The 27,431-nt window shown below is 37.6% G+C and overlaps 1 protein-coding gene across 1 annotated transcript; it reads left to right on the top strand.

Annotated features, from left to right (window-relative positions):
• Positions 1–412: 412 nt before the first annotated feature.
• On the top strand, positions 413–26,434 carry LOC139739893 (phosphatidylinositol 4-kinase type 2-alpha-like). The gene is made up of 8 exons (XM_071650493.1): positions 413–1,155; positions 2,924–3,124; positions 5,057–5,188; positions 13,304–13,457; positions 19,330–19,503; positions 23,576–23,709; positions 25,243–25,302; positions 25,969–26,434. Exons 1-8 carry the CDS (start codon positions 676–678, stop codon positions 26,149–26,151), a joined length of 1,518 nt encoding a protein of 505 aa, XP_071506594.1. The 5' UTR covers positions 413–675; the 3' UTR covers positions 26,152–26,434.
• Positions 26,435–27,431: the final 997 nt, after the last annotated feature.

Here is a 27,431-nt window from a genome sequence, read left to right as displayed (position 1 = left end):
TAGGAAAAAATACATTGTACAATCTTATTAAGATGTCAACGTCCTCTAAAAATGGATGCTAGGATTATAACACTCAGTATTATAATGCATAGAGTAGCAGTCTACTCTAAGAAGTCAATTCTTCAGATACTGATTGTAACTGCTGCAATTTCTGTACTTTTTTACCACCCAGAATGTTTTATTACATAGGTGTTCTCACATTATTGGGGAATTTGATGAGAGCAATTTTTATCCCAATGACGTAATGCAATAGTGTCCCGACTCGGCACGTCAGTGTACTTACACGTATAACTTTACACGCACCAGTATGTTACTCAATACTAGTAGTGTGTGTCTGTTGTGTGTGTATTTTGCGAGCGAGAATTACACGTACCGAATTTACACGGCGCCGGCCACGGTACGCACACGAGAGCGGTGCGCGGTGAGCACAACAGATGAATGGACTGAGGGCATTTTCTCTGTTCGCCACAATAATAAAACCTTATCTATTCGATTCATGACGGTGTTTGCATTCAGATAAAGGACCCGAACAAAGTATGCTTTGATATACCAAGGAGGTTGAACATTTCAGTTGAATAAACTTTTGCTCTACCGGCTCTGAGCTCTGCCCTCACAGTAGCAGAGTTTCGCTTTGCTTCGTGCACAAGACCGGCCATAGTAGGCTTAGTATAAGGCATGAGTTCCGTAGTCCAACATATAGAAAACCGACGCAGGGATTCCCACCAAGAGTTGTTGCTGCCTGTTGGCCCGGAATTTAGCGCTAAAAACAGCAGCGAAAGTAGTGGAAAGCTTGTTGACTTAGACCTTAATGAAGGATATGTTCCAAACGTGACAGTTCATGTTGAAAATAAGGTGGAGTCTCCACAGCTACAAGGTCTTCCGGACGTTATATTTGCGCCTAACGTTGCCACTCTGGATAACTCCGTGCCCAGCTCGCCGACCCGTACCGGTACCCGGGAGAGCGAGCCGCTCCTACAGCCGGTGCGGAGTAGAAGTCGTAATTCTTCATCTCTAGACGATTTTAACACATTTTCGGACGACCCAGAATTCACTGGAATCATTCATGAAGCAGAGCATGCAATTCTCCAAGGGATTTATCCAGAAAGAATCTCACAGGGTTCCAGCGGAAGTTATTTTGTAAAAGATGTTTCAGGGGTAAGTTTTATTATCCCCTGCCCTGTTAGTCAAAATGCATGTGTGCTCAGAGACAGAGTATAGAGACCCGTGTGTGATTTTTCTGCAGCCTGACCATTGTCTTGATGTAGTTATGGCACATAAAACTAATGATAAAATTAAATATGTGTTTGATGAAGTGGAAAGTTGCACAGTGAGGTTTGATGGCAAAGTAAATTTACCAAATCTTTCCATGTTTGGCACAGAATCATGTGGTACTTTTGAAATTAACTGTGCCCATGAACTTGGACATGTCTCAATGCAGTCAGAGAGTGCTGTGTTGGGTACAAGTCACACGTCGAGTAATAATACTGATAGCCATGTCATGGCCAAAGAAACCCAGAATAAACCTGATGATTATGAGTACATTGTTATTGATATGAAAACTAATTTTAAACCGGCAAAATATGTCCAGAGATGGAATTTTGGTTATAACATCAATGCAGAAAACCATTCCTATTCCCATGACATAAAAGACAAAATGATTGCATCAGTTTATCACCTTGCTAAAATGTTAATTCAGCATCCGGTTTGCAGGGCAATGAGCTACCTCAACTATTTCTGGGGATTTATGACTTGATTACAAGTTGAGTAATGCCTCTTAGACATTGTTTTCATGCAGAAATTGCAATCTGATTCATCATAGTGCCTTCACTCTGAGATGACAGCAAGATGTGGTAATGGAAAGCATGTGTCTGTTCTGCGGAGTAGAAACTTTTAACAGCAGCAGCACAGTTAAAGTAATCACTGATCATAGGTGTTCTTTCTCTAGAGTTATCATCTTGATGCAAGGAAAACAGTTTTAGAGAAAGAAAAGCAGAAGTATAGTTTTTGATCCTTGACAATACTTTACAGAAGCTACAATTGTACTTACCTATGGATACCTATGGAAGATTCTGAACGCAGGCTGAGCCTCTGAATTCAGATCCAGGTTTAGTCCTTGAGATGAGCTGGGTCATGGCCAGGTGGCCTGGCGTCGAACTTAAATTTTATGGGTTCATTGTCCCAGAATTTATCCAAACCAACTTCAAAAAGACACTGGGTGCATCTATTAAATTTCTTGGTAAACTATTCCATGGTTACCTGATACGCATGTAAAATGAGTTTCTTCTTGCAGTGGTATGTGATTGAAAATATATAACTTTTTACTACAGTATATCCTCTTGTGCATTTTTTATCAAACCAAATCAGGCACTACTTGCTGATCATATTTATGAAATAATTTAAAAGCTTCAATCATGTCACCTCTCGCCCTGCGGTATGCTAGAGTTGAAAGTCCGAGGTGCCTCAATCTCTGTTCATTAGATAAAGATCTTATTTTAAGTACTAATTTTGTGGCCCTCCGTTGGACATTTTCTAAAGCTAATATATGTTTTTTCAAATAAGGACTCCATACCGCATGGGCGTATTCTAAATGAGGTCTTACCAAAGCTTTATATAACAATAAAAGCTTGCATTTTTGTACTTGCATTAATGTACTTGCATTTTTAAAGACAATACAGGTGCTGTATGTGGTTTCCTTCAAAATTAAAATTCATGATAAATATGTATTGTTTATCATTCACTGGTAAAGTGATTTAACAGTTTAATAGTTTACTGTATGTGAGCCTTTGAACAAAATTATCAAATGTCCTTTCAAATGCCTGGATTTTACATGTAATACCTGAGCAAGGCATATGATGTCAATGTCTTTATGAGAAAGCATGATTTTAACCTCATCACATTTTTCATTGTTGCTGTGATATTGCAGAAGGTGATAGGAGTTTTCAAGCCAAAGAGCGAGGAGCCGTACGGGCAGCTCAACCCCAAATGGACCAAATGGTTGCAGAAGACATGTTTCCCGTGCTGCTTTGGGCGGGGCTGTCTCCTTCCCAACCAGGGTTACCTCTCAGAGGCAGGTGCCTACCTGGTCGACCGCAAGTTGGGTCTGAACGTCGTCCCAAAGACCAGGGTACCGAGCTTTTACTTTGTCTTTGATCCCTTTTTTCTGTCTCTGTGATCTTTGTCTAGATGCAGAGATAAGTCAAACTAAGCCATGTTCACTGTATATTTACATGATGTATTGTTAAACCTGACTGAATGCTAACATTATTGTAATACCTACAGTGTAACTTGAATGTTTGTCACCAGACCAGTACTAATCTTACTTGGGCAATTAATGAATTATGGTGAGTTAAAAAAAAAAAAAAGAAGTAGAAGAAAAAAGAAATGTATCTTAGATTTAAAGTATTCTTTATAATATTTTACACCAAGTCAATTTTCTGACTTACTATGTATATTGTCACATCATGCAGTCAGTACTATATTTAGAACAATACATTGACGTGTTTCACATGTTGACAAGGTCTCAAGAACTGTAGAAGCCGATTTGCCAACATCAGTGACATGCATTGCTGTATTTGGAAATGTGATCATATGGGCAATTCCGCGGTTAGTAACGTTACATTTGAACAAATTCAGATATTTGTTTTTACTACTAAATTACCATTTATTCATTTCAAGTCAAAATTATGTCAAAAACATGTTCATCCTTCCCAGGTTTATGATACAGAAAAGAATGAATACAATCCATGAAATATTAGAATTGCTATGGCAACTTAAAGGGCAGGTTAGTAACGTTACGAAAAAAGGACATGACAAAAAAATCAATGTCTTGTAACAAAAAGTGTGCAAAAATTCAAGTTACTTCAAACAAAGTGTTGCATTAATTTTAATTATTGCATCATGACAAATGTTCACACACATTTTTTGAGCAGTTCGACCACTTATTTTTTAGCTAGACCCCCAAAAGCATGGTTAGTAACGTTACGGTTAGTAACGTTACATTTGTCCGGAGTAATTCCGCAGGTCATTTCACCCTTTTGTAATTGACAAAATGTCACATGACTTCTGGAGTATTTAAATGTATTCATCTTTTACCCATTAGCAAAACTTTGAGGAAAAAATTTCAAAGGAACCCACTGTAATTTGCATTTAAGTAAATTTCAGCATCCCCAGTCCCACATGTACATTTTAAATGATGGTTTTAGATCTCGCGAAATCAATAAATATGAAAAATAAAATCTACTGAATTTGAAAGACCTTAATGATTGGTGAACATCCATGGCATTAGTTGGTACCTAAATTGAAGAATAAGATAAAGAGGCACATTTCTTTTATCCATGTCATGTCCACCTAACTGCGGAATTGCCCATATACTGTTTATAATGTGTACATGCATCACTTAAAGTTTTGATGACCACTAATTGTGGGGTCTCAGATCTCAGTCAAGACCATACACTGTACAGCAATTTCCTTATTCTTTGTAGAAAGATGCTCTGAGGGTAGTGTTCTGGTGGTAGTATTATCCTTTGAGAACAATGTTTTGTAGAGAAATGCTTTAAGATATTGATTGACATTACAGAGAGCATCTAACATTCCCCCCCCCCCCAGTCTTTGACAGCATAATTCAAAATATTATCTGCAGAGATACAACAGCCCTCACTCAATTATGAAGTCATGCCTATCTGAGAGGATTGCTTTTATTACCAACTGTTGTTAACTTTAGATAAGTGTCATATCTGTCAAGGATTGTACACTCTTTAGAATCACATGATCTGCAAACTTCCGACATCCACAGTAATACAGTTTGGTGATCATCAATACTTACTACAATGTATAATTGATTGTTTTTTTCTATTCATTATCTTGGTACTCAGTCACTTGCATGAATAGACATACATACTAGTAACTTCAGATGTTCCTTCATGTACTTGGGGCATGCTGCACACCTTTTGTACTGTCAGCATTGTTTACTATCCTAATATGATTTTTATCAATTTCTGTATGATATGAAATTCATTTATTCTGTCTCTCTGCCCATGTCTCCTCTACAATTCCATAGGTTGTAAAATTAGCTAGTGAAACATTCAACTATTCACCGATCGACAGAGCCAAAGCCAAGACCAAAAAGTTCACCCTGGAGAAGTTTGAAGCAATCGGGCGGAGATTCAATAGAATAGGCCTTCCACCCAAGGTAAGGTTTCCTACATTGTAGTTGCAGTGAACCACCTCTCATTCTATGATGCATGCTTACATTGTGGAGTTGGCATGGCCAATTGCAACGTTTAATGCTGGCACTGGTCCGATGGTCCCAGACCAGTGAAAATCAGTGTAGGCCCAGTAACTTTTCATGAATTGCCAAAGTTATTGGTCCGACATGACCAGTTAAAAAAAAAAAGAATAAATAAAAATAAATGAATAACTTTGTTGGGGCCAGTTGGAAACAAGAAAAGGACAAGTAAAGTTGATGTAGGTTCAGACTAGTAAAAAATGTAAAAAAAAATAGTATCTACTGGTTTGACAGGGACAGGTTAGACCAGTAGAGGAAATGGGTTTGTGTGCAGCTCTGCCAACTTCAAAGGACATAAAAATGGAAGAGTGGGTGTCAAATCAAAGAAAAATGTGATCTTACCAATGACTTAAGGGCCTATCTCACTGGAGGAGACTTTGTGGACAAAATTAGACGTCGCATAGACGTCTCCGAGACCAGCTGGAGACTGGAAAAAGTCTGCTAAAAAGTTGAACATGTTTGATTTTTTTGCGACTTCTTGGAGACCAGGCTAGTCTCCAGGAGAATCCATGGAGATGTCTCTTTGCGACCACTATGCAACCAGAGAGACTCCGAGCCAATGAGATAACCACTTTACATCACAATGTTTGAGGAACATTAAAAGATCAACACAAACAGGAGATCATGGTATCTCTTACAGCCAAATGGATTTGACTTTGAACCTTGAAAATTTATCCACGTTCAAAGTCTGCATGTGGTCTTTCATGCAGCATGTAGTATTCTATGTACAGTACATATAAATACAAGTGTAAGTGTTTGGTTGCAGGCAATCAAGGTTTACATTTTGCAAATCATATTCCATCTACTATGGGTGGCTGGATTGGTAAATTGTATGTAACAACTACACTTTGTACATATATGTACACATTCTGTAGAGAACTATACTGTGTAAATAATTGTAATGAAACTGAAGTTTTATATTGACCCTTTTGTATGTCCAATAATATACATGTAACGATATGACATGCAAATGTAGCAGTGAAGTTATGGAAGACATTGTTATTACCATGGGCCTTTACTAATAAGAATGACTAGGTATGAATAATTACAGTGGTCATGAATTACCATAGGGCATTTCCATGATCATGAATTACTTTAATGGTTAAAAAGCAGTCCAAGAATTTGACAATATTGTGGCCGATCCACTCAATCATGTAGTTGTGTGGATTATACAACTGTATGCCGTAGACGCGACATCAGTGAAGACTTGACCAATGAGGCTACAATTGAGCAGCTGACCATTGGTCACATCCTTGAGGAGTGGTCATTCAAGACCAGACCCCTTCCAGCTGTCAGTATTTGAACATTTGTCAACCTTCGCGAAAGATAAAAATACCAGTGAAAATCCATTGCTATGTGTATTTCGGCATTGACACAGCATCATCTTGCAGCCACCTTAGTACATCATCTCCACAACATTGGACCACACTATACAAAGACATCAGGGCATATTGTGAATATGCAGCTCAGGCATCATTTTTCTGGATAGAATATGCAGCTCAGGCATCATTTTTCTGGATCTCGTTGCAAACAATCCTAGACGGGAAGCCAACATGGAACTGAAACCTTTAACTGATGGAGAGACAACAGTTTGGATGATTCTACAGAGGTGTAAAACCTTAGAGTCGAGTGGTCTCGACACAAAAACTCCTTGTTTTGAAAACCTGCTCATGCACTTGACAAGAATGTTGTAGTGCTGACAAAATGTGACCAGAACAAACATTAAACAACCGTGGACCAACCAGTACAGTTTTGAAAGCCGAGAGCCAATTGTGGAGAGTGAACAATCGGATTTAGCGGTCATCAGAAAGTCATCTAATCATTGAAGTCTAGAATTGCGGAAGTTTGTGCTCACAGTGTTGGATGCATCCGCCAAGTGGCTTCTTTCTATTCGTTAATGGACATCTGCATTTCGAGGAGGCTGCCATTCACATGCATGTAGAAGATGAGAGTTCTGAATGAGATTTCAGTGAATATCAGATTACAAACTACATGTATTGTATTAATTTGGAGCCCGTAGTGTATGATGTTTTTAATTATATCTGTGCATTTTACATGTAATTCAACTTTTCTGTTTTGCGTCAATGTGCTTAGAAATTCCCTTAAAAAAATGCTAAATTTGATTCATTATTATTAGTTTACTGTTATTATTTCGAAGCTGAAATTCTCAAAATATTCCAACTGTTTCAACCTTTGTATTAGCTTTTGTATTCATTAACCCATTGAGGATAAGCTGATTTTGCTATAACACAAATTTCTCATAGACTCTTGCACAAATGTATGCTTGGGACTACAATGTACAGCCTTCAGCAGGTTAAGGGACAATGAAGAACTCTAAATTATTCCAACTCAGTACATGTCTTCCACAGTGTGGAAAACAACATATAAAACTTTGTGTTTTATTGGCAAAAATTGGTCATGACTGCAGTTAATCATTTAAGGTATCAGTTGTAATGTTGGAACATGCAATGTGTAACATTCTTCCAACAAAGTGAATTAGGGGAACATCTGATTTGTTTTCCCTATTGTACCTGAAAGACTGGAATTATTATGAAGTATCAATGTGAACAACACTCAGCAATAAGAAGTTTTGTACATTTGCTATGATATTGAAACCATATACGTGTACCAGTACTTGTATTCATCAGAAAGAAATTGAAATTATATGTACATACATTTGTATGGAGAAGAATATTTGTTATGAATTTATTTCCTTGTTGCACATGGAATTAAAGAATATTTGATGTAAATTGTACACTATACTTCTGTCTATATGGCTATCCTTTTTTTTTTTTTTGTTAACTCCTGTATTTTTTCCCCTTTTTGAAAAAAAAAAATATCAAAACTAGACAAATTTTTATCTGTCGACATATGTATGTTTGGATGAGGGATTAATCTTCCAAAAGCTGTGTGCTGATGTGTCCTTGTGTGTGTGTGTGTGTGTGTGTGTGTGTGTGTGTGTGTGTGTGTGTTTTATGTACCCGCTTTTGAGTGCATTTAATATGAATGGCATCCTTGTGCATGTGTATAGTGTGTCTTGAGTGTGTAATTGTGTGTAATCATGAAACTGTTTCTGTTCTAGAGAGTGTGTGTGTGTACATGTGTCTGAAAGTCTGCTCACCCAATATTACCAGTGAATTCTGTTATAGTCATGTTAATGTGGCAAATACAACTGTAATACTGCAAAATGAAATATCTCACCATATCATATACACACATACTGTCATAAATGCATTTTGTACTCAATGGACTACATACACACCAATTAAAGTAACTCTGTTCTCGCCACATACACCTATGAATGCAAACCCTTTGCACACAATGTCAGTGGAAATTTTGGATTGTGATACTGAAAGTGTTAAATCACACACTGCTGACACCACTTGAATACAGTAGGAGAATCTCAGCATGAAAAAGACTTACAGTAACAACCATGACAGTGGAACCGTGTTACACCAAGTGTCTCACTACATTTGTATCTATCAGGGTGCAAAAACAAATAAATACAAAGAGGTGGGACCTATAAAATTACCATGGCAATTGTCATATAGAGAAGTGTTTTTTGTTTGTTTGTTTGTTGTTTTTTTAAAGCTGACTTCTTCATACAACATGTAAATCAGTTTGTCTATGTCATAAAAACACAAGAGACAACCAAATGTGTTTCATGCTTCAAGAGAATGTACTTACAAATTCATGGATCGACAAGGCTGTCATGTCTTCCCCATTTCATAGGAGACTCCTTGAAAAATTAACCACCTCTTTATGTCCTTAGGGGGGAGGGATCTTTATGTGTCCCTTAGTGGGGACATTATCATCAAATACTTTGATGCATATAACAAGTGTCTTCCTGATTGCCTTTTGGAACCTGTCTTAATTTGATGAGTAAATGAAATCTTGGAAGGTTTCTGTTGCGGTAGAACGTTGAGTGGTAGAAGGCTTAATGGTGCACCATGTATTCTTTCTTGGGTACATGGCCCTGAAAATGATGACTAATTTGATGAGTAAAATTGATGAGTAAATGTTGGCAGCCCTGCATATATTTACATGTAGCTGTAACCCAAACCTTTGATATAATACACGAACCTATACAAAATATAATCTGATTTGCATGCGTTGATTCTGAGCAATTCACTACATTTTATTTTAAATTACAGTATTGTACACATGGCAAGAGCAAGTACATCTGTAGCATAAAAATCAATAAGAGTCACATGGCAGTGTAAAGAATATTATATCACATGAGACACACTGTCATTCGAAGCTGGCAGTCCACAAACACAGGAAATTACAAGTCAAATAAAGTGTGAAATTAAAAGCTATATGAGGAAGATTTACAGATGTACTCCATAGTGTATCTGCCACTGTAATAAAGACAAAAGGGTACTGTTAGTGTACATTTCACTTTATTGATATCATGGAACAAACAGATTCTCTTTTTAAAAGTTGAGACTTTGACCAAGTTTTATGATTATTGATTGTTCCAGACTCTAGGGTGCCTACAGTGCTTGGCTCTATGAGATAGGCCTACTGTCTGCCACTACCAGACAGACTGTCCCTTTATGGGATTATCCTTTATGTTAATACAAAAGGAATTGGGAATTAGTATTTTAACGATTATATAATGCAAGAGTTGCATACTTAAGGATCCTATCCAAGGTCAACATTTAAATGGACTTATTGCACTTAAAGGTATAGCATAGTTTCCATATGCCTGCTGAAACTGCCAATTTTTGCTCTAAAATGGACGTATAGATGCATACAAAATGTGTCAAATAATACTTTGATAACACAATTCCAGTCGGGTGATAACAGAAATGTGAAATATTTGCCCAAAATTTACACCAAGAGTATTGCAGTCTGAGAACATATCCAATCATGGTTGCTGTATAATGTTCTATAATCGATTGGCGATGATCGACAAATCAGGTCTTAGCAATATCCATTGATCTTCTGTTTGAGAGTGAATTGCATTAATTGATGAAATTGATTGATAAAATATGATTGCTAGGGCACAACCAATTTTATCACGTCGTGTTCTGCTGCTCACTAGTGAACGGGAGGGCTCTTCAAGAATAAAAGCCATAGGCATATGATAAAAATTATTTTCCTCTTGATCTCAAATAATCCCAAACAACTCATTATCCTGGCAAATCGCATTTGATCAGTCAGATGTGTTTCTTCACTTGGTAGACTGTTTTGATGTATTGCAAGCAATTTCCATATGGTATGGTGGGAGATGAAATTTGAGCCCGTATGAAAACTGTTTTGCCATGAAAGTGTTTTGTATTTTACAGGGAATACACCATGGGATATAAACTGGAAGGGAACTGGCACAGCAGGCTTTGTACGGTGTTACAATGCATCACTTTCCTGTTTTTCTGTTGATTCATAACTTAAGATATTTTTGACATATTAAGATATCATTCTGCAAATGTTCACTTTCACTTGAAGTCTGGCCAACATTGGAATATTCACAGTCAATCATAAATTGCAGGGATTGCCAAGTCATTCCTATCACTCAGTTTATACTCCAATAAAAGGTAATTGTGGTAACCACACTGTATTACAGATTCTTGAATGTTAGAAGAGGGGCTGTCTATGAGTATTTAGGGATTTGGCTCAGTGACATTGTCCAAACTGTAGAGTGTTTTTCAACTCATTAGTGGGTTTACATGTAAAATCGCCTTTTAAAACCAAATCTATAACAAGATTAATCAAAATGGGTTATGATAGCTCTGACTAAAATGCTTTTATCGCATTTCAACATTATAGCCTTTTTACTTGGCATTGTATCAAAAGTTTGAAGTCAGGGTCATTCTATGGAATTTTAAGGAGACAATAGATATTTCAATTTGCAGCAAGTCTTTGAAAATAATATATGAAATACAAAATCCTTTCATTCTGGATTTTCAATATACAATTTTGTAGCAGTTTGTGTGAAGAGAATTTCGTCGGGACTAAGCTCAAAGTAGAGCAGCCAACATGTCTAAGTTTAAAACCACTAATGACAAGATGAAACTTATAATTGTTTTGTATACATGTATATTTCAAAGGCAATTCAAAAATTCAATTAGCAGACGTACATCCACTATGTACAGTGTACTCCCATTATAATGAACATGGTTATAACAAAACTCTTGTTACAATGAATGAAATATTCAGGGCTCAAAAGGATCATCTATAAAGTTTTATATACCTTACTGTTCAATTTAAACAACTTTTGGATATAACGAAAGGAAACTGCCACTCCTGAGGACTTCATTGTAAAAGGAGTCCACTGCATTTTACATTTGTACATGTGCTTCACCCTAAGCTGCTGTACGAAAAGAAGTTCTGTGGATTATAGTTTGTTTGTGTTTTTTGTCCAATGTGTCAAGCTATAGGGTAAAAAGCTGTGTGAGGCTGCTGTGTGGACACAGTTGCCTCATTAGTGTTATTGCCTGCACAGGCCATGCTGATGAATAAAGTGTGTGCATACTGCACAATCAGACTTTATTCATCGCATGGGCTGAGTCACACAGTCTATGCCCCCCCCCCCCCCCCCCACACACACACACACACACCTCCCCCACCCCCCTGGGGAAGGGAGAAGGACCTTGATAACAATTGTAGCTGACATACGACCATGGGTAGGGATATCTGTCGTGGCTAATGCATGCATGTATTGTGCAGTATTAAAGTTTAATGACAAGAACAAATAGCGGTAGCAATACTACATGGCTAGGAATATTTACTGGGTCATTTTTTAGATACACTGAGTGGCTGTTGGTATAGCGCTGCAACTTTTTAAGTATAATGTACTGACTAGATACCGCTGTTAATATTTCATATAAGGGAGTCAATTCATTGATGTAAGGGTTACCTTTTTTCTGCCACACAGAAGTTACTGTAGCCATGTGGTTTGTTGACATGGCATGGCTTCACCTGATTGTTTTCTGGGGGCTGAGGAAATCTATTTGGTCTTCATCACGAGACAGCGAAAAGGGAGCGAAGTTCAAGAAGATTTTGATTTAGATGGAATCATAGGGTCTAATAAAAACACTCCTGGAATATCTATTGACATGTCTGATGTATTATCACACCAATCATGCCCCCTATATTGCTTGTGCTTTCATTTGTCAAAACCATGCAAGCCTGTACATTCTGAGAAAAAAAAAATCTCTCTTTACCTGGCACCAATAAATGTTGTAAGTTCACCTCTCACCTATTACTAATGGCTATGTTATAAGAAATGTCAGTGAGAGTTGAATGTAATTGCCAGGGGAGGTAAATTGTGGTCAGACTATTCAAACATCATTTGAATTAAATGAGGAATAATCAGAAAAGGCTCCAAGTTTAGGTGCATGTGTGAATGTTCAGATGTCTTATGTGTCATGGATTGTGAAAATATCTTTACACACACAGAAATTTTGAAAATTGTGATCATACTTCAAAGAAGGGAAATGTATTTTGTCTGCACCAAGAAGACTCTTTGTAAGTTTGTTCTTTTTTTTTAAATATGCAAACTCTTTATACATGTCATTACCCTTGTGACACTATCAATATACAACCCATCAAAATGAAATCAATTAACTTTGTCTATGTCAAAATGGTGTGTCAGGTAGCTAAAATGTATCCTATGCGAAGACATTATGGCTCTGTAATGACGTGTGCTGGTATCAGTTGTCACCTACCGATACATAATGCAGTGCACCTGTAGTCTTGTGTCAGACAAAGTAGTTCTTGGCCAGCGAAGAAGCTACCATGTAGGGTAGTACTGTACCATTTGACTTGATTATCTCAAGGAGAGAATAACTTCCTTTTTCTTCAATGAGTTTTGATATGTGTTTACTAGCCTTGGTTCACCTGACAGTTATAGTGTCACATTTCTACTATGTTGGAGCCAGTATGCTTAAAGGCCCCCTGACATACAACCCTGGTTTTTGGTCCATGATGAATTCTGCCTATATGAATTGGACTTCACATCACAAATTCACTAATCATTACCTCCGATTCTCTCTCGATTTGGTCGACTTTCAGGTTGGATCATTCCAGCTCTTTGTCAGTGGCTACAAAGATGCAGACTTCTGGTTGCGGAGGTTTGACACAGAGGACTTACCCGAATCAACGTCCAAACAGTTCCAGGAACAGTTTGAGAGGCTGGTCATCTTAGACTACATCATCAGAAACACAGGTATATTGGAGTGTGTACATTATACATATTATTATTATTATTATTATTATTATTATTATTATTATTATTATTATTATTATTATCATCATTATTATCATTATTATTATCATTATCATCATCATTATTATTATTGTTATTATTTATTATCATTATTATTATCATTATCATCATCATTATTATTATTGTTATTATTATTTATTATTATTATTATTATTATTATTATTATTATTATTATTATTATTATTATTATTATTATTATTATTATTATTATTATTATTATTATTATTATTGTTATTATATTGACTATCAATTCTTTCAAAACATGCTAGTCTTCCTGGGCAGCAAAAAGTCATCTTAGTGACTGTGATCCATTAGGCCTCATCACCAGAGTATGTTGGCCAGTTTTATGTTGCTCAATTACATTACTCGGATTTTTCTGTACTCTTAAAGGGATGCAGTCCTCACGAAATTTAAAAAAATATGTTGTTGTTGGTACCTCAAATGAACTACTTTCATCAAAAACAAACTTTCAAATCACCAAATAAGCTCGTACATTTCGGTTAAAAAAGTGTGACTCTGCAAATGAGCAAGTCTTGGCGGAGAGTCATACGTCATCGATGCACAACTCTTTCCAGCGGTGTTCTGCTCGTCATGCGTACGCTCCCTAGTTATTTATAAATACATGTTTACTATTTATTTTTATATCAATTGTATATATAAATAAGCTTGAAATATTTTGTTTGAAATAATAAAACCACATACTGTCACATTTTTTGAAAAAATCAGATATGATCATTTTGAACACTTAAATTGGTTTTCTGAGGCACGGCTGTCAACTTGAGAGTAGGGCATCAATGACGTTGCACCTTTTGGCAGGCTCTTACACGATCGCTTGCAGGAATTATTTTTTAAAAATCGCGAACGGAGACAATTTTTGATGTCCACGCGTATAAATTGGTGAAAGGTCATATTTTTTACTCTTCTTAATTATCAGTACAGTGAAAATCTCAGGACTGCTTCCCTTTAATATGAGAAGTGAAGTGGGTTCTTTCATGCATTAGGTATGACTCTCCTATCTACCTACTGGACCATTGGTTTTAATTCTCTGGAAGACATGACAGCAAGGATGAAATGCCTTATAACCTGTTAAGACTAGTCCTGAGTATACTCGGACAGGTGTCTATAGGAAATGCATGTTATAGCAAAATCAGCTAGTCCTCAATGGGTTGATACCAAAAGGCACTACTGCTGTGCTGGGACTTGAACCTCATGCATGCATGGAATCCTATAGTCTTTCCGTATGGTTTGAACCTTTCAGCCATGATGGCTCCTAGTAAATGGAGATGCTGCTCTATGCCAAGAATATACAGTGTTTATATTCTTCTCTTGTGTGTGAAAAAAAACAACAACCCAAATCTTGCAAATCAGTTCCATATTTCTATCAGTCTTAACTCAGTATTAGCATGAAACAAGTTTTTTTTTTTTTAATTTTAATTGCATGCGTATCAAAGCAATCCTCACTGATTATGAGATAATCAGGTGTCATTGTTTGTTTTTTACTCGGATCGTTTTCTTCTAGTCATTTGGAATACCTTATGTGGATTCATTATTAAATGCATACCATGCAGTAATTTTCCAGAGAATATATGTAAAATAGTCTTGAATAACAGCCAATCATTTAGTCCTCTTTCTACCCTCACATTATCACTTGTCAGATAGCGTGGGATTATTACTTTCATCACGCCATATTGATGGCAATATTATACGTTAATGGTTCCAAGTTTGCATGTTATGACCTGAGACGGGTTGATACATTACTCCTCCCTAGGTGCATTCGCATTGACAGTGAACTACTGTATTGTGTACGCCAAATATTTCGCAAGATTTTTTATTTTCGTGAATTTCTTAAGTCAGATGCTATTCACGAATTTAAAGAAACACAAAATTATTGACTCTGATCCTGACATGAGTGTGACAGACACATGCATACATTTCTCCATTCAGTTTGGTACTCCACAATCGCGAATTTAACCACTCATGAAATCGTCAGGAAGTCACGATTTGCAAAAAATTAGACTCGCTAAATATATGCCGTATACAGTGTTTCATGTGGTATTTCATAATGTGAATGCAAATACACTGCAGAATATAGTGTGGAATAGCTGTGGTATTTAAGGTGGTAATTCAAACTTCAAACAAGAAATGCGCAAGCGAGATTTGATTGTGAATTGTGTCATTGTACCTAGAGTTGAAACTACTGGCTATTCTGCTCACAAGCTCATATAAAAATTGAGGCCAGCTTAGCACGGGGTATTTTTTTTTTCTTTCTTTTTCTCAAAACCAAAACCACTGTTTGTAGAAACCAGATATGCTCAGCCACATGCTGTACTTCTTTTGTTATATTTTCCTTTTTTTTCCCCTGCTCCACCAGCATGTTTGTGAGTGGTACAAAATACCCAAATCCATTTTATGGGATTTTGCACTCGACTGAAGCTTCCACTGATGCAGCTGAAATATAATGCCTTGTGGTGTGACGTTTTATCGCTTTACAGACCCCTAGTTAACATAAAAGCATTCCTCGTGACATGAGTATCATATACGTGTCAAGCAATTCAAAGCACCTGGTTCAGTGGACCACATCGTTTGCTGATGATATCTTATATGGCACACTTTGTTGGAATAATGTTAACATAGCAAAAACAACAACACAACAACAACAAAACTCACAATACAGTGTATTGATGTTCAGAGGCATTATATGAAAGTTTAATTGCCATGATCATATTCTGGCATGGAATCAAGACATTTTTCTATGCCATTTTTTTTTTTCTTTGTGTATTTGATATCTCATAATTTTGTAATCTCAAGGAAGTGTAGCTGGTTTATGATATATACATACATAATACCCAGTCTGTCAATCAATATTGACATTCTATTGAGACTGTTGCCCAGGGACAGAATTATATGAATAAAATATGGCCTGTACATTGTAAGTCCTAATACTCTGAAGTCATTTTGAGTAGGATCTACATGAGATTTTACATACAGTGTACTGTATGTACGCACTAGTAAGTGTGTGGTATATTTTGTAAAATCGTATGCACTTGCACAATTTGTGACAAACTTCATACCTAGTTGCACAGTATTTTCCAAGCATGCAGAGTTTAGTTCACACAGTGCAAGGAGCATGCAGTGTTTGTAGTCACTGGCATAGTACATGTACCTTGATATACTGTAGTCTTTCCCTTCAGAGTAGTAACTGTACTGTATGCCATAGCAGCTTGGTACTATTAGTTACCCCATGCTTGTTCTCACATAATACAGGAAATATACAGTGTGGTGCCATAAGGCCGATGGCCAAACGGAATATGGCACCAGACTGTAAATATAACAGTATTACATGACAACAAGCAAGGACAACAATTCTATCAGTTAGTGTGAAGACCAGGCACTCTAGATCTAGATCTAGAACCTAGATAAATTTTATATTGGTCAATTTTTGCCAAATACTCCATGTGCAAATTGCCAGATTTGAGCCATGTTTGGAGTCTGCACAAGATTGATCAGCACATTTATTGTACATGTACGTTTGTGCACAATATGAATGTGAATTGCAAAACACAAAATACATCGGTGCCCCGAGGGCAATGCCCACAGTCGCCTAATCCAGTATATATTGCATGGTTAATTGACCAGATTACATAATTCAACATCACTAAAAGGTCATATCCATCCAAAGTAGTGACTGTATGGCATACGTACATTGTAGTAGCAAGGTCCACGCTTTAATGTAGTCATGCCCCTTAAACCTAGTGACTATCTTTCATGTCCTGTCCCAGTTACATGTTCTTAGATTCTTTTTGCTAGCAGATGGCATTTTATGTCAGCATGGATATTAGTCATATTTCGGGCTTGAGCAACTGAACATTATTATCGCAGCTGGAAGTGAACAAATTCTTTGAATATCCCTTTAAGAAAGTGGTAGCTGTCAACAGCAAATTGTTATAATGGTTTGAAATGAAACATACTGATGGAAGCATGTGTATACATATCAGCTGTGGAAAGATGTATCACATTTCACTGCTCATGATGTCATGCTTTATGTCTTGAGACTAAACAATCATGCCATTATTACTGTATACGCTATAATTTTCGCGTACATAAATTTTCGCGAATTGCCGCTGTTACACATTTTCGCGAGTGGTTAAATTCGCGATTGGGGGACCAGAGAAAATATGAAGTGGCAAAGAAAGTGTGAATTTTCAACTTACTAGCAAATAAGAATGACACTAGTTAGATCTATACACTGCATGAAAAAAACTTATCAAACTCTGCGAACTAGTAAGTTAGAATTCAACATTTTTGAAGTGGTTAAGTCCATCGCGCTAGATTTCTGACGACTGGTCCCCTTGCGATAATGGATTTAGTATTTGTAAGTAGATCTAGACGTGGACGTGCGTAAACAAGCTTAGCCAGTATGGTCTGTTCGGTAAGCCGTGACATGGTATACTAGTACTGAAATGTTCGTATCATCAAGGCAAGGGATTCATTTTGGAAGGTAATATTTTCGCGTGTTGTTGATTTCGCGAATAGCTCCCGACTCGCGAAATTCGCGAAAATAAAACCCCCGCGAAATATATAGCGTATACAGTAGTTGACTTGATTGCCATTTCAGGAAGTGAAAGGAGATTTTAGATACAGAGTCACTTTCAGTTGATAACTTAAAGGGATAGTACAGTTTTGGTTGAGATGAGAATTTGGGCTTTTAAAGTTTTGCAAGATACCAGAAAACACTTATGATATAGCTCAGAGCATACCATTTTAAGAGTATTTCAAAGTTTATTTGATGAAAATCGGGTTTGGAATAACTGAAACATCCAAAAACAAAATAAAACAAAGCAATCGTTCCAAAGTGTGGGTCCCACACTTTACACTTTATTAGAATCGCTCTTTTTTGGATATCTCAGCCATTTCAAAACCAATTTTTATCAAATAAACGTTGAATTCTTCATAGAATTGCATGCTCTTTCATATTTCGTATGAGATTTCTTATTATCTCACCTAAAAATGTTAGAAACCTGAAATTAGGTCTCAACCAGTACTGTACAGTCCCTTTAAAGGACGACTTACAGCAAGTTTGCAGAGTTCAAAAAAGGGCTCTGAGTATGTAGATTATATCATGTAGAGTTATGCTGACATTGGGTAGAATGTATGAAAATGTGGGAGGGCAATTTCTTCAAGACTAGACTTTGTAGCATTGTTTGACAGATTATGGCAAAGTTTTTAAATAAGGGAACTACATGTAGGCAGCAGTTTAGGTGGGGAAATGTCGAAAGGAGATCTTCTACCTTGGAATTATGTACAATGTACATGAAAGATGCGCCAACAGCACAGTGAGAAATATTGGATTTTGTTTGGTTTTTATTTTGATAGGGAGGCTGTTTCTTTGAGAATTGCCTTTGCATTGTGTGACCTACATTGCAAGGAATAAAAGTGATGTTGCTGTAAAGAAGTCAAGTTTATAGCAGAATTTTAGATGAGGATTATAAAGTGCAATTTGGGTTTATGACACCTTCCTGACATATGGACTACACATTTGGACAGAGAAAGCGCCACATAGCCTACTATTTCAGTGATAATTGAAGTATGTTGAATACTTCATCCAATTGATGTATTTCCATTATAATTATGATATTAAGAATGTGATGATGCATTATGTTTAATGATAATCATCATCATCATCATCTTACTGTGAAAAAATGGTTTTATTTGTTCATTGTGATGTCATCAGTGGAAGTATTACCCCTCTTCAGTAATCTAGGATTGCGCTCTCTCTGAAGGAGAAAGTTTTAACTTAATCTTTCTAAAACAGACAGGGGCAATGACAACTGGCTGATCAAGTACGACAAGTCATCATTGGAAGAGGATGCCCAGAGTGGCGGGGAGCTGGGTGACTGGGGCATGGTACGACCACCAAACATCAACGTTGCTGCCATCGACAACGGCCTGGCTTTCCCTTTCAAACACCCTGATGAGTGGAGGACGTGTGAGTAACATTATTATTATTATTTTTTTTTTAATGAAATATTGTCATATGATCATTTTCCAGAAAACAAATACACATCACTATATTGCATATCATCGTTGGGGCAACAAGACTGAATATCTACAAAATGTCAAATGTTCAGGAGAGCAAACATTATGGCAGCCAAAGCAATGTATCAAATGGGAAAGCCTTTCCTTTGAAGAGACATGCAATGGTGGCTTCATTTTTGGGGTAAGACAGCTAGAATTTGGACAGGACATCACTTAAATGATTAATTAATCCAAAAAAGTCATTTTCACCCAAATTTGCAATACAAGGTCTTGTCACCCCAGCGACGATATATATGTATGAAAGAATTGATCAATCTGTATGAATTGATTACCTGAATTACAGGTCATATCCTAGATGCATATCATGGTATGTAATAGCAAAAAAAAAAAAAAAAAAAAATGGGTTTAGGTGACACATCATGACATTTACTGTATTAACCTGTTCACTCAAGAGGTTGTGAAATTCCTGAAGACTTTTGCAGGACTGACCAGGTTACCATATATATGCAAAGGGTTAATATGCAATACACATACTTCAGAAACAGATTCATAATGACCTAAGTTAGAGTTATGATTATTTGCCCTTCTTGTCACATCAGTGAAGAAGGACATGACGTTATGTGATATGACAGACAGTCATCTACAAATGTGGAGTGAAGATGATACCAACATAATATTGAGAAGTGAGATATTCTGAGAGCTTTAATGTCACACCTTCTAACCCCCAAATACTCATGTGATGCAGGAAGAATGAAAGTTCTCAAAAAGCCTCTAAGGATAGTTGGCTTCTTTTTCAGTGTTAACCCTTGTTGTGCTTTGAGTGTTGATTGACACAGAAAACCCCATAGCATTGTACACACTGTCCAAAGTCCCTGGCACAGCGAGGATTAAAGGGCCTCTGCTGGCACCAATCTGCTTTGCCCCAGCGGGATCAACTACACTGTACTGGAATAATGCCTTTTTGGTTGAAGTTTTAGCCGCTCAGATATTGTTATAAAGCTAGTTCTGCATGGTTTACAAGTCATTAGAACTTATTCTATATTGTTCAACTCCGCTTTCACTGGCTTTAATAACTGAAAGGATAGCCATTTATCCCTATATTCATTTGAGTGTTTGAGATTTTTTTTTTTAAAGTTTATGCACATCCTGAGAAGAGAAGATTTCCTTCAGCAACCAGGATTTATTTCTTACTGCATTTTACGTAGCAACAGTGAATGTGTGGAAATTAGATAAAGGAATGGAAAAGCCTTCAAAGCAGGCTTTGAAACTCTGTTATTGCCATGGCCTGTAGGTTTTTGCTTGAGGAATGTCTTACCAGTTGATGTCATAAAACAACCAACCATGATACATTGCCATGCCAGATCATATGGATTTTAGTGCAGTCACGCCAGCAACAAATTTAACTTGTTTTGGGATAACATGAGGTGGAAGTAGACTTGAAATTTAGCTATTATTTGAGATACTGCAAGTTTGGTTTTTGGTCAGCTATGAAATAGTTTATCATTTGCTTAACCATTATTGCGAAGCTTAAATGGCAACTCATATGGATGGGTTGGTCAGCTATTTACTCAGTTTGATGAAAAATGATATCTGGTAGCACAAATAGACCAAATAGTTTCCTCTGTGTAGAATTCACAGAATTTCAGGTACTGTGACTTTTGTCAGGGTTCAGTGAATTATGTCAATGAGTTTTGTAAGTCAGAACTTGTAAGTGAAAGAAGTTATTTTCATCCATGGAAGTTTGTGATGGCATGGTCCCAATAACAAAAGGAAGTCTGATAGTGAATGTACTATTGAGTTGCCATAGGAAATCATTCAACCAGTATATTTTTACAATGATAAACTCGTGGCCGATGTAGCAAAGTCACATGCTATAGAAAGATAAGATTCCTGTGTCAGAGAAATGTCCTGATGTAGGGAACCTTTACACTGCACTTTGTCTGTTTGCTTTTTATTTTCCATCTGTACAAGATATTAATGGCTGGATGACCCATATTTAATAGCTGCATTATCAGAGTGCTGCTGGTCTTCCAAGGGGACAAGTTGTATGAATTGAGTGTACTTTGGCCAAACCGCTAAACTGGGTTTAATTAGCACCCTGCTCTTTGTAATGAATGAACGAAGCGGGATATTTTGCATGTGTTGGATTGTGACTCTCTAACACACGGGACCTCCATGTTATGTCCTATCTCTGAGGGACAGAGTGTTTTGTGTCTACCGGAGTAGACAACATGATAACACACAACATTGCTCAGTAAGACTCACTGGACTAAGAATCCAAGCCCGAACCTTAACCATTTGATTGAAAGGCAGATACGTTACTGACTGACCAACCTCATGGTCCCATAGGTTTGGTTTGTTCACCATGTATCCCTCTTTCCCCTTTTCTTTTGCTGTCATATGTATGTTTATAGGTGAAACAAGCAGGGCACAGGTGATACCAGAAATCACTGTAATCTTACCAACAGGATTTTTTTTTCTTAAGAAGAAGAAAACAATCATTTCATTCCAAATTCTCTCACAACTGCCTACTACACTTTTGCAATGAAAATGTGTATATAGGCATCATGTTTGATGATATAATATTTCAAAGGAGTTCTTGAGATAGACCTGTGCAACACAAGAGGGTCAATTCCAGAGCATGAGCATGTGCTTACAATGAAATTTACACAAAGTTTGCAGTACCGATGTACTGTGTTCCTTCCTGATGACAAACATGGTTGTGGCACTATTATCTCTCCTAGCTGAGATAGAAGGCTCTTAAAAGTGAATGTTTTGATATACCACAAACTGTCTTCTTTCTTCAGCCCTGTCCCTTCCTATAGCACGTAGGGTGTATTATGTATTGTGATATTAATGCGCTTTGTGAAGATTATTCATTATTATCAATACTGCTACATCATGGTCTTTAATAGAGGCCAGCATTTGAGAGAAATAGGACCAGGGCATCATGAGGAAGTAGAGTAAGCATTTTAAGCTGTTTGGAATAAAAGTGAAAGTCAATTACTTCTTTTGTATCCCTACCACATAAACCACCAAAAGAGATAATTTATACAATTGAAGCCATGTATATACTCATAAGGTTTGACAACAAAGGATCTAGTCCCTGGAAACATCATGTGATAATATTGGCACTATTGTGGTAGATGACAGTATTTAGTTTCTGTGTGATTTCTGCAGTGATTTGTGGTATTTATAAACCAAATTATGTTTTATGCTGAAGAATAGATTCTTAGTATATACTCTTGTATGAAGCTTGTGGGCCATGCTGGAGTGAATTCTGTATGTGAAACTACCTTGTGCTAGTGGAGTGGGCTGTTCATTTTGAAGTTTTAATCTGGTGTAACAATGTGAAGGAATGTTATTGGATTGCATCACAGGCAAGGATTATCTGTGATTGATGTCATGTCATAGCCATCTGTAGTCAACTCCAGTACAAACGACCCTTGCACAGTGGTGTAGATACTGTCGTCAGGAAGCTGTAGACAATTTCTTTACTACAATTTTTTTTTTTTAATATTTGAACATGCACAGGCACACTCACACACACACACACACACACACACACACACACACACACACACACACACACACAAAATGTGGGGTGCTGTTGCAGGCGTGAAATATGAGGGACATTGTGTCAGAAGGAAGATGATGATAAGATATTGAAAATTATTGAAATGACATGTAGATTTGGATTGTGATGGAAGTTATGATGTTGATAGCAACTTTGATGATATCAATGTTGTTAACAGTGATTATGACCATGAGAATAATTCTTCTCTTGTGACTTCTTCTACTACTAGTACTACCACCACCAATAATAATATGATAATGATAACAATGGTAATGATGATGATAAAGAAATACAATTCAAAAGTAATAACAATATTGATATGTGTAACAATACTAGTATCAACAGCAGTTGAGTCAGGTCCATATCAATTCCTCTCTGTTCAAACCATTCCATCTGTGCTTTAAATAATTAAAACTATTTTTGATGTTGTCTTTTCTGTGGACAGATCCCTACCATTGGGCGTGGTTACCTCAGGCCAAGCAGCAATTTTCCGAGGACACCATCGACCAAGTACTACCCAAGATTAGCAACATGAACTTCATCGAAGAGCTTTGCCAGGAGCTGTACAACCTCTTTAGTGTGAGTACAGTGTCTTTTGGGGGACATGAAGATCATCAGTACTTGAATTGCAATAAGTAGTGATGGTAGTGGTGGTGGTGGTGGTGATGATGATGGTGATGGTGGTGATGGTAATGATGGTGATGGTTATGATGATGGTGATAGTAATGATGGTGATGATGATGATGGTGGTGATAATGATGGTGATGATGATGATGGTGGTGATGATGATGATGATGATGGTGGTGATAATGATGGTGATGATGATGATGGTGGTGGTGTTGGTGGTAGTGATTGTGATAGTGGTGGTGATGGTGGTGGTGGCGGTTATGTTGATAGTAGTGGTGATGATGGTGATGATGGTGATGATAATGATGGTGGTGGTGATGATGGTGATGATGATGGTGGTGGTGGTGATGGTGATGGTGATGGTGGAGGTGGTGGTGGTGGTGATAGTGATGGTGATGATAGTGATGGTAGTGGTGATGATGGTGATGGTGATGATGATGATGGTGATGGTGATGGTGATGGTGATGGTGGTGGTGGTGGTGGTGATGGTGATGATAGTGATGGTAGTGGTGGTGATGATGGTGATGGTGATGGTGGTAGTGATGGTGGTGGTGATTATTGTGGCAGTGGTGGAAGTTGGTGGCAGTACCTAAAGTGGAAATAAGATATGCTGTTAATCTTAAAGCAAACACCTTCATTCTTGGTGAATTGCAGTAGAGTGAGAATTCAGTAGTTCAAAGGTGCAAGTGTCAAAGCTCTTAACATGCTCTATGAGAATCCAAACAGATTGTATTTTGTGTGCTGATAGTGCTTCTTTTAGATCCCGTTTACAGTGCGGGGCTGGGCCGAGCCGCGGCCGAGCCCAGCCTCAGTTGTGAGGCCGAGCCCCGCAATTTTGTCCGTTTACACTACCGGGCTCGGCCGCGCTTTTGATTCAAACCTTTCAATATTTTGTCGTAGTGGGGCTCTGCTTGTAAACAAACGCAATTTGGTATCGCCTGGTTTTCAGACCCTTTGCCAACTGAATTCCGTGGCGACAAAGTCGCCGTTCGGGCAAAGGCCTTTGCCAAGGAAAAACCACCTTAAACTTTACTAGTCTTCAACGTTGAGGGGGTTCAAATCCTGAATAGCGAAATAGTACAGGCAGAGGGTTTGGAAGCCAGACTAAAATTGGCTGCGCATTTGGCCCAGTTTGCGTTTACACTGAGAAAAGGCCGGGCTCGGCCACGGCTCGGCCACCACCTCCAGAGTGTGGCCAAATGCGAGGCCAATTTTGGCCTCGCATTTGGCGTTTTGCGCGTTTACACTGAAATGAACGTGGGCTCGGCCGCGGCTGAGCCGCGGCCAAGCCTCGCACTGTAAACGGGGTCGAATTTCCAGTTAAATGTGACATAGTGAAAATAATCTGTTAAAGAGTAATATAGCTTGAGACTTACCAATGTGATATGAAGTACTTGCAATAAAAAATATGGTGCTCATAACATCAATGTGCTCAGTACAATTGAATTATCATAATTTCTTTGTTGTTGTTGTTTTTTTCCTCAGGAGGACAAAGGATTTGACAAGCAGATGTATGAGAAACAGATGGCAGTAATGCGAGGACAGGTATGAATAACATCTTCCAAATGAATTATGATCTTGTGACAGTAAAAGCCTCCTTCAGACCACAAATTACTTAGTGCAGTGGAATACCGAGAGATGTATACTACAAAGGCATGGCAATTTGCAGTCGCAGTAGAAATGTATCGTGCTGATTAAACCATTTTTTTTTCTCTCATGCATTTATCTGAACTGTGCAGGAGATTTTATGATCAGGAAAGATTTTTAAAATATCACATCTGGAGAGCTTTCAGGGAAAGAAGAAAAAAGTTTTCCATTAAATATGAGAGAAGCAGGATTCTTGGTTTTTGTGGCAATTTCTCTCCTTTATAAATTTTATTTCCTGGAAGTTGGGAAAATGCAAATATGAATCTCATATAACATAAATCTTATCTTTTTTGTGTAAATGATGCCTCATAATATGAACTCATTTTAATTCTAATAAAAAACTAACAAGTTCCTGATTACTCTGCGAATAATATGTATCGATCTTCTGTAATTAAAAAAAAAAAAATTGTGCCTTCCTGTGTACCTTTTAATTGTGTAGCATCCTCCTTTTTAAATTAAATGTGAGAAAAGAAATCATTATTGTGTTTGTGCCCCATCCACTCCATTCTACAACCTTCCCTCCAACCACGCCCATTAACCTCCAACCACGCCCATTGAACCCAGGTGCTGAACCTAAGTCAGGCCATGAGGGACAACAAGTCACCCGTCCAGCTGGTCCAGATGCCCCTTATCACTGTGGAGAAAAACAAGACGGACCCCAGCGGCGGTCCGGGCCGGATCCGGCACCACAGCGACTCCTTCACCCAGAGCTTCCACCAAAAGATGCCCTTCTTCAGCTGCTGCTGATGCTTGTTGCCAAGGTGGTTGCCAAGGTGGTTGCCATGGTGACAGCAGGAGAGAAAACCATGGTCCCCTCCACCTGTATCCTGATCTTCAAATATGACTGTTCCACTGTCTGTATCTCTTCATACTACAAAATAGTAAATGTCTGGGTGCAGTACAGCAGATGGTGTACTGGAAGATCCCCGCTGAAGGTGGAGAGAGGAATATTTGTTGGATTACAGGGAAAGGTGTGGCCAAAGTATGGTGTGTAGTCAGACCTGCCAGGGGCTAATGGTGATGGGGGAGGGGCGTGGTAGTGGTTTTGGAAGACAGTGCGCTAGGAGTCCATCTCACATATGGCTATAGATGCCAAAGGTGGTGTGAGAATCCAGACACTGCCCCGTGGGAGAAGGAGGATGAGCCCTGCTGATATCTTGCAATGCATGCTACATTTAGAAATAAACAGTAAATCTCTTGTTTCCCCCTTTAAATCCTGCCGGATATATGATTTGAGCATGAAGCACAAAGGAGCAGTGCTATTCTTGCAACCATGCCTTACAAAATGTTAAGTGTGAACCTGCCTTAAAGAACTAATGACTCCCAATTAAACTGATTGACCTGAGGTGTTGGTTGTTAATCGTGTCTTATAATAACTTACAGTAGGTGGTTAAGGAACTTGTTTAGTAAATCTGCAGTTGTGGTGATTGTGGTTACTTTTTCTTTTCGAGCTATGTTGATTTCTATGTGAACTCTAAATTTCCCATTTTCATTCAACATTTATTTACTTTTTCATTCAACCAGATTCCTTTAAATAGTAAAAAGGTTTTAGGGAAATATTTTTTTCCACTTTTCTCTTTCTTTAGCCTGTTCTGAAATTGTGTGTCTTCTGAAGGAGCTGTAATCATGCAAGTTTTTAGTTCTTTCAAGTTTGTAAGATGTAGCAGAGAAGTGAATAAGGCAGACAATAGAAAAAGAAAGAAAGGTATTCGATGTGACAAAGATGTGATGTCCCATTTTCCTGGACAAGCCATTAATTTTACATAATGTGGAAATAATTTGCATGAAAATTCTAGAAGAATAGGGTCATGTTCTTGTGTCAAGCCACAAATATATTAGTTGTATGAGGATGTATGTTTAAAACTGTGGTCAAAATATGTTTAAAACTGTGGTCAAAACCATGACTGTTTGCCCAATTTAGGGAGCTATGAGCATCTTTGTCCAAAGCAATATTCCTTTTGTTTAGTGTGCATGGGTTCCCACTGTGGCAACTATTGTATCCTTTTATATGTTGGATCCATTGCAGT

This window comes from Diadema antillarum, unplaced genomic scaffold (assembly GCF_040938485.1).
Source record: "Diadema antillarum isolate AM-2024a unplaced genomic scaffold, OU_Dant_1.0 seq00000821_RagTag, whole genome shotgun sequence".
In the NCBI taxonomy this organism is placed as follows: Eukaryota; Metazoa; Echinodermata; class Echinoidea; order Diadematoida; family Diadematidae; genus Diadema; species Diadema antillarum.
This window is presented reverse-complemented; position numbering and strand designations above follow the sequence as displayed.

Bases quoted from the DNA above. Each gene is read 5' to 3' on its own strand.
- LOC139739893 (XM_071650493.1), top strand. From the start codon at position 676: ATGAGTTCCGTAGTCCAACATATAGAAAACCGACGCAGGGATTCCCAC. The intron at 5,189-13,303 runs GTAAGGTTTCCT...GTCGACTTTCAG, and splicing joins GAATAGGCCTTCCACCCAAG to GTTGGATCATTCCAGCTCTT. The intron at 19,504-23,575 runs GTGAGTAACATT...TTCTGTGGACAG, and splicing joins CCCTGATGAGTGGAGGACGT to ATCCCTACCATTGGGCGTGG.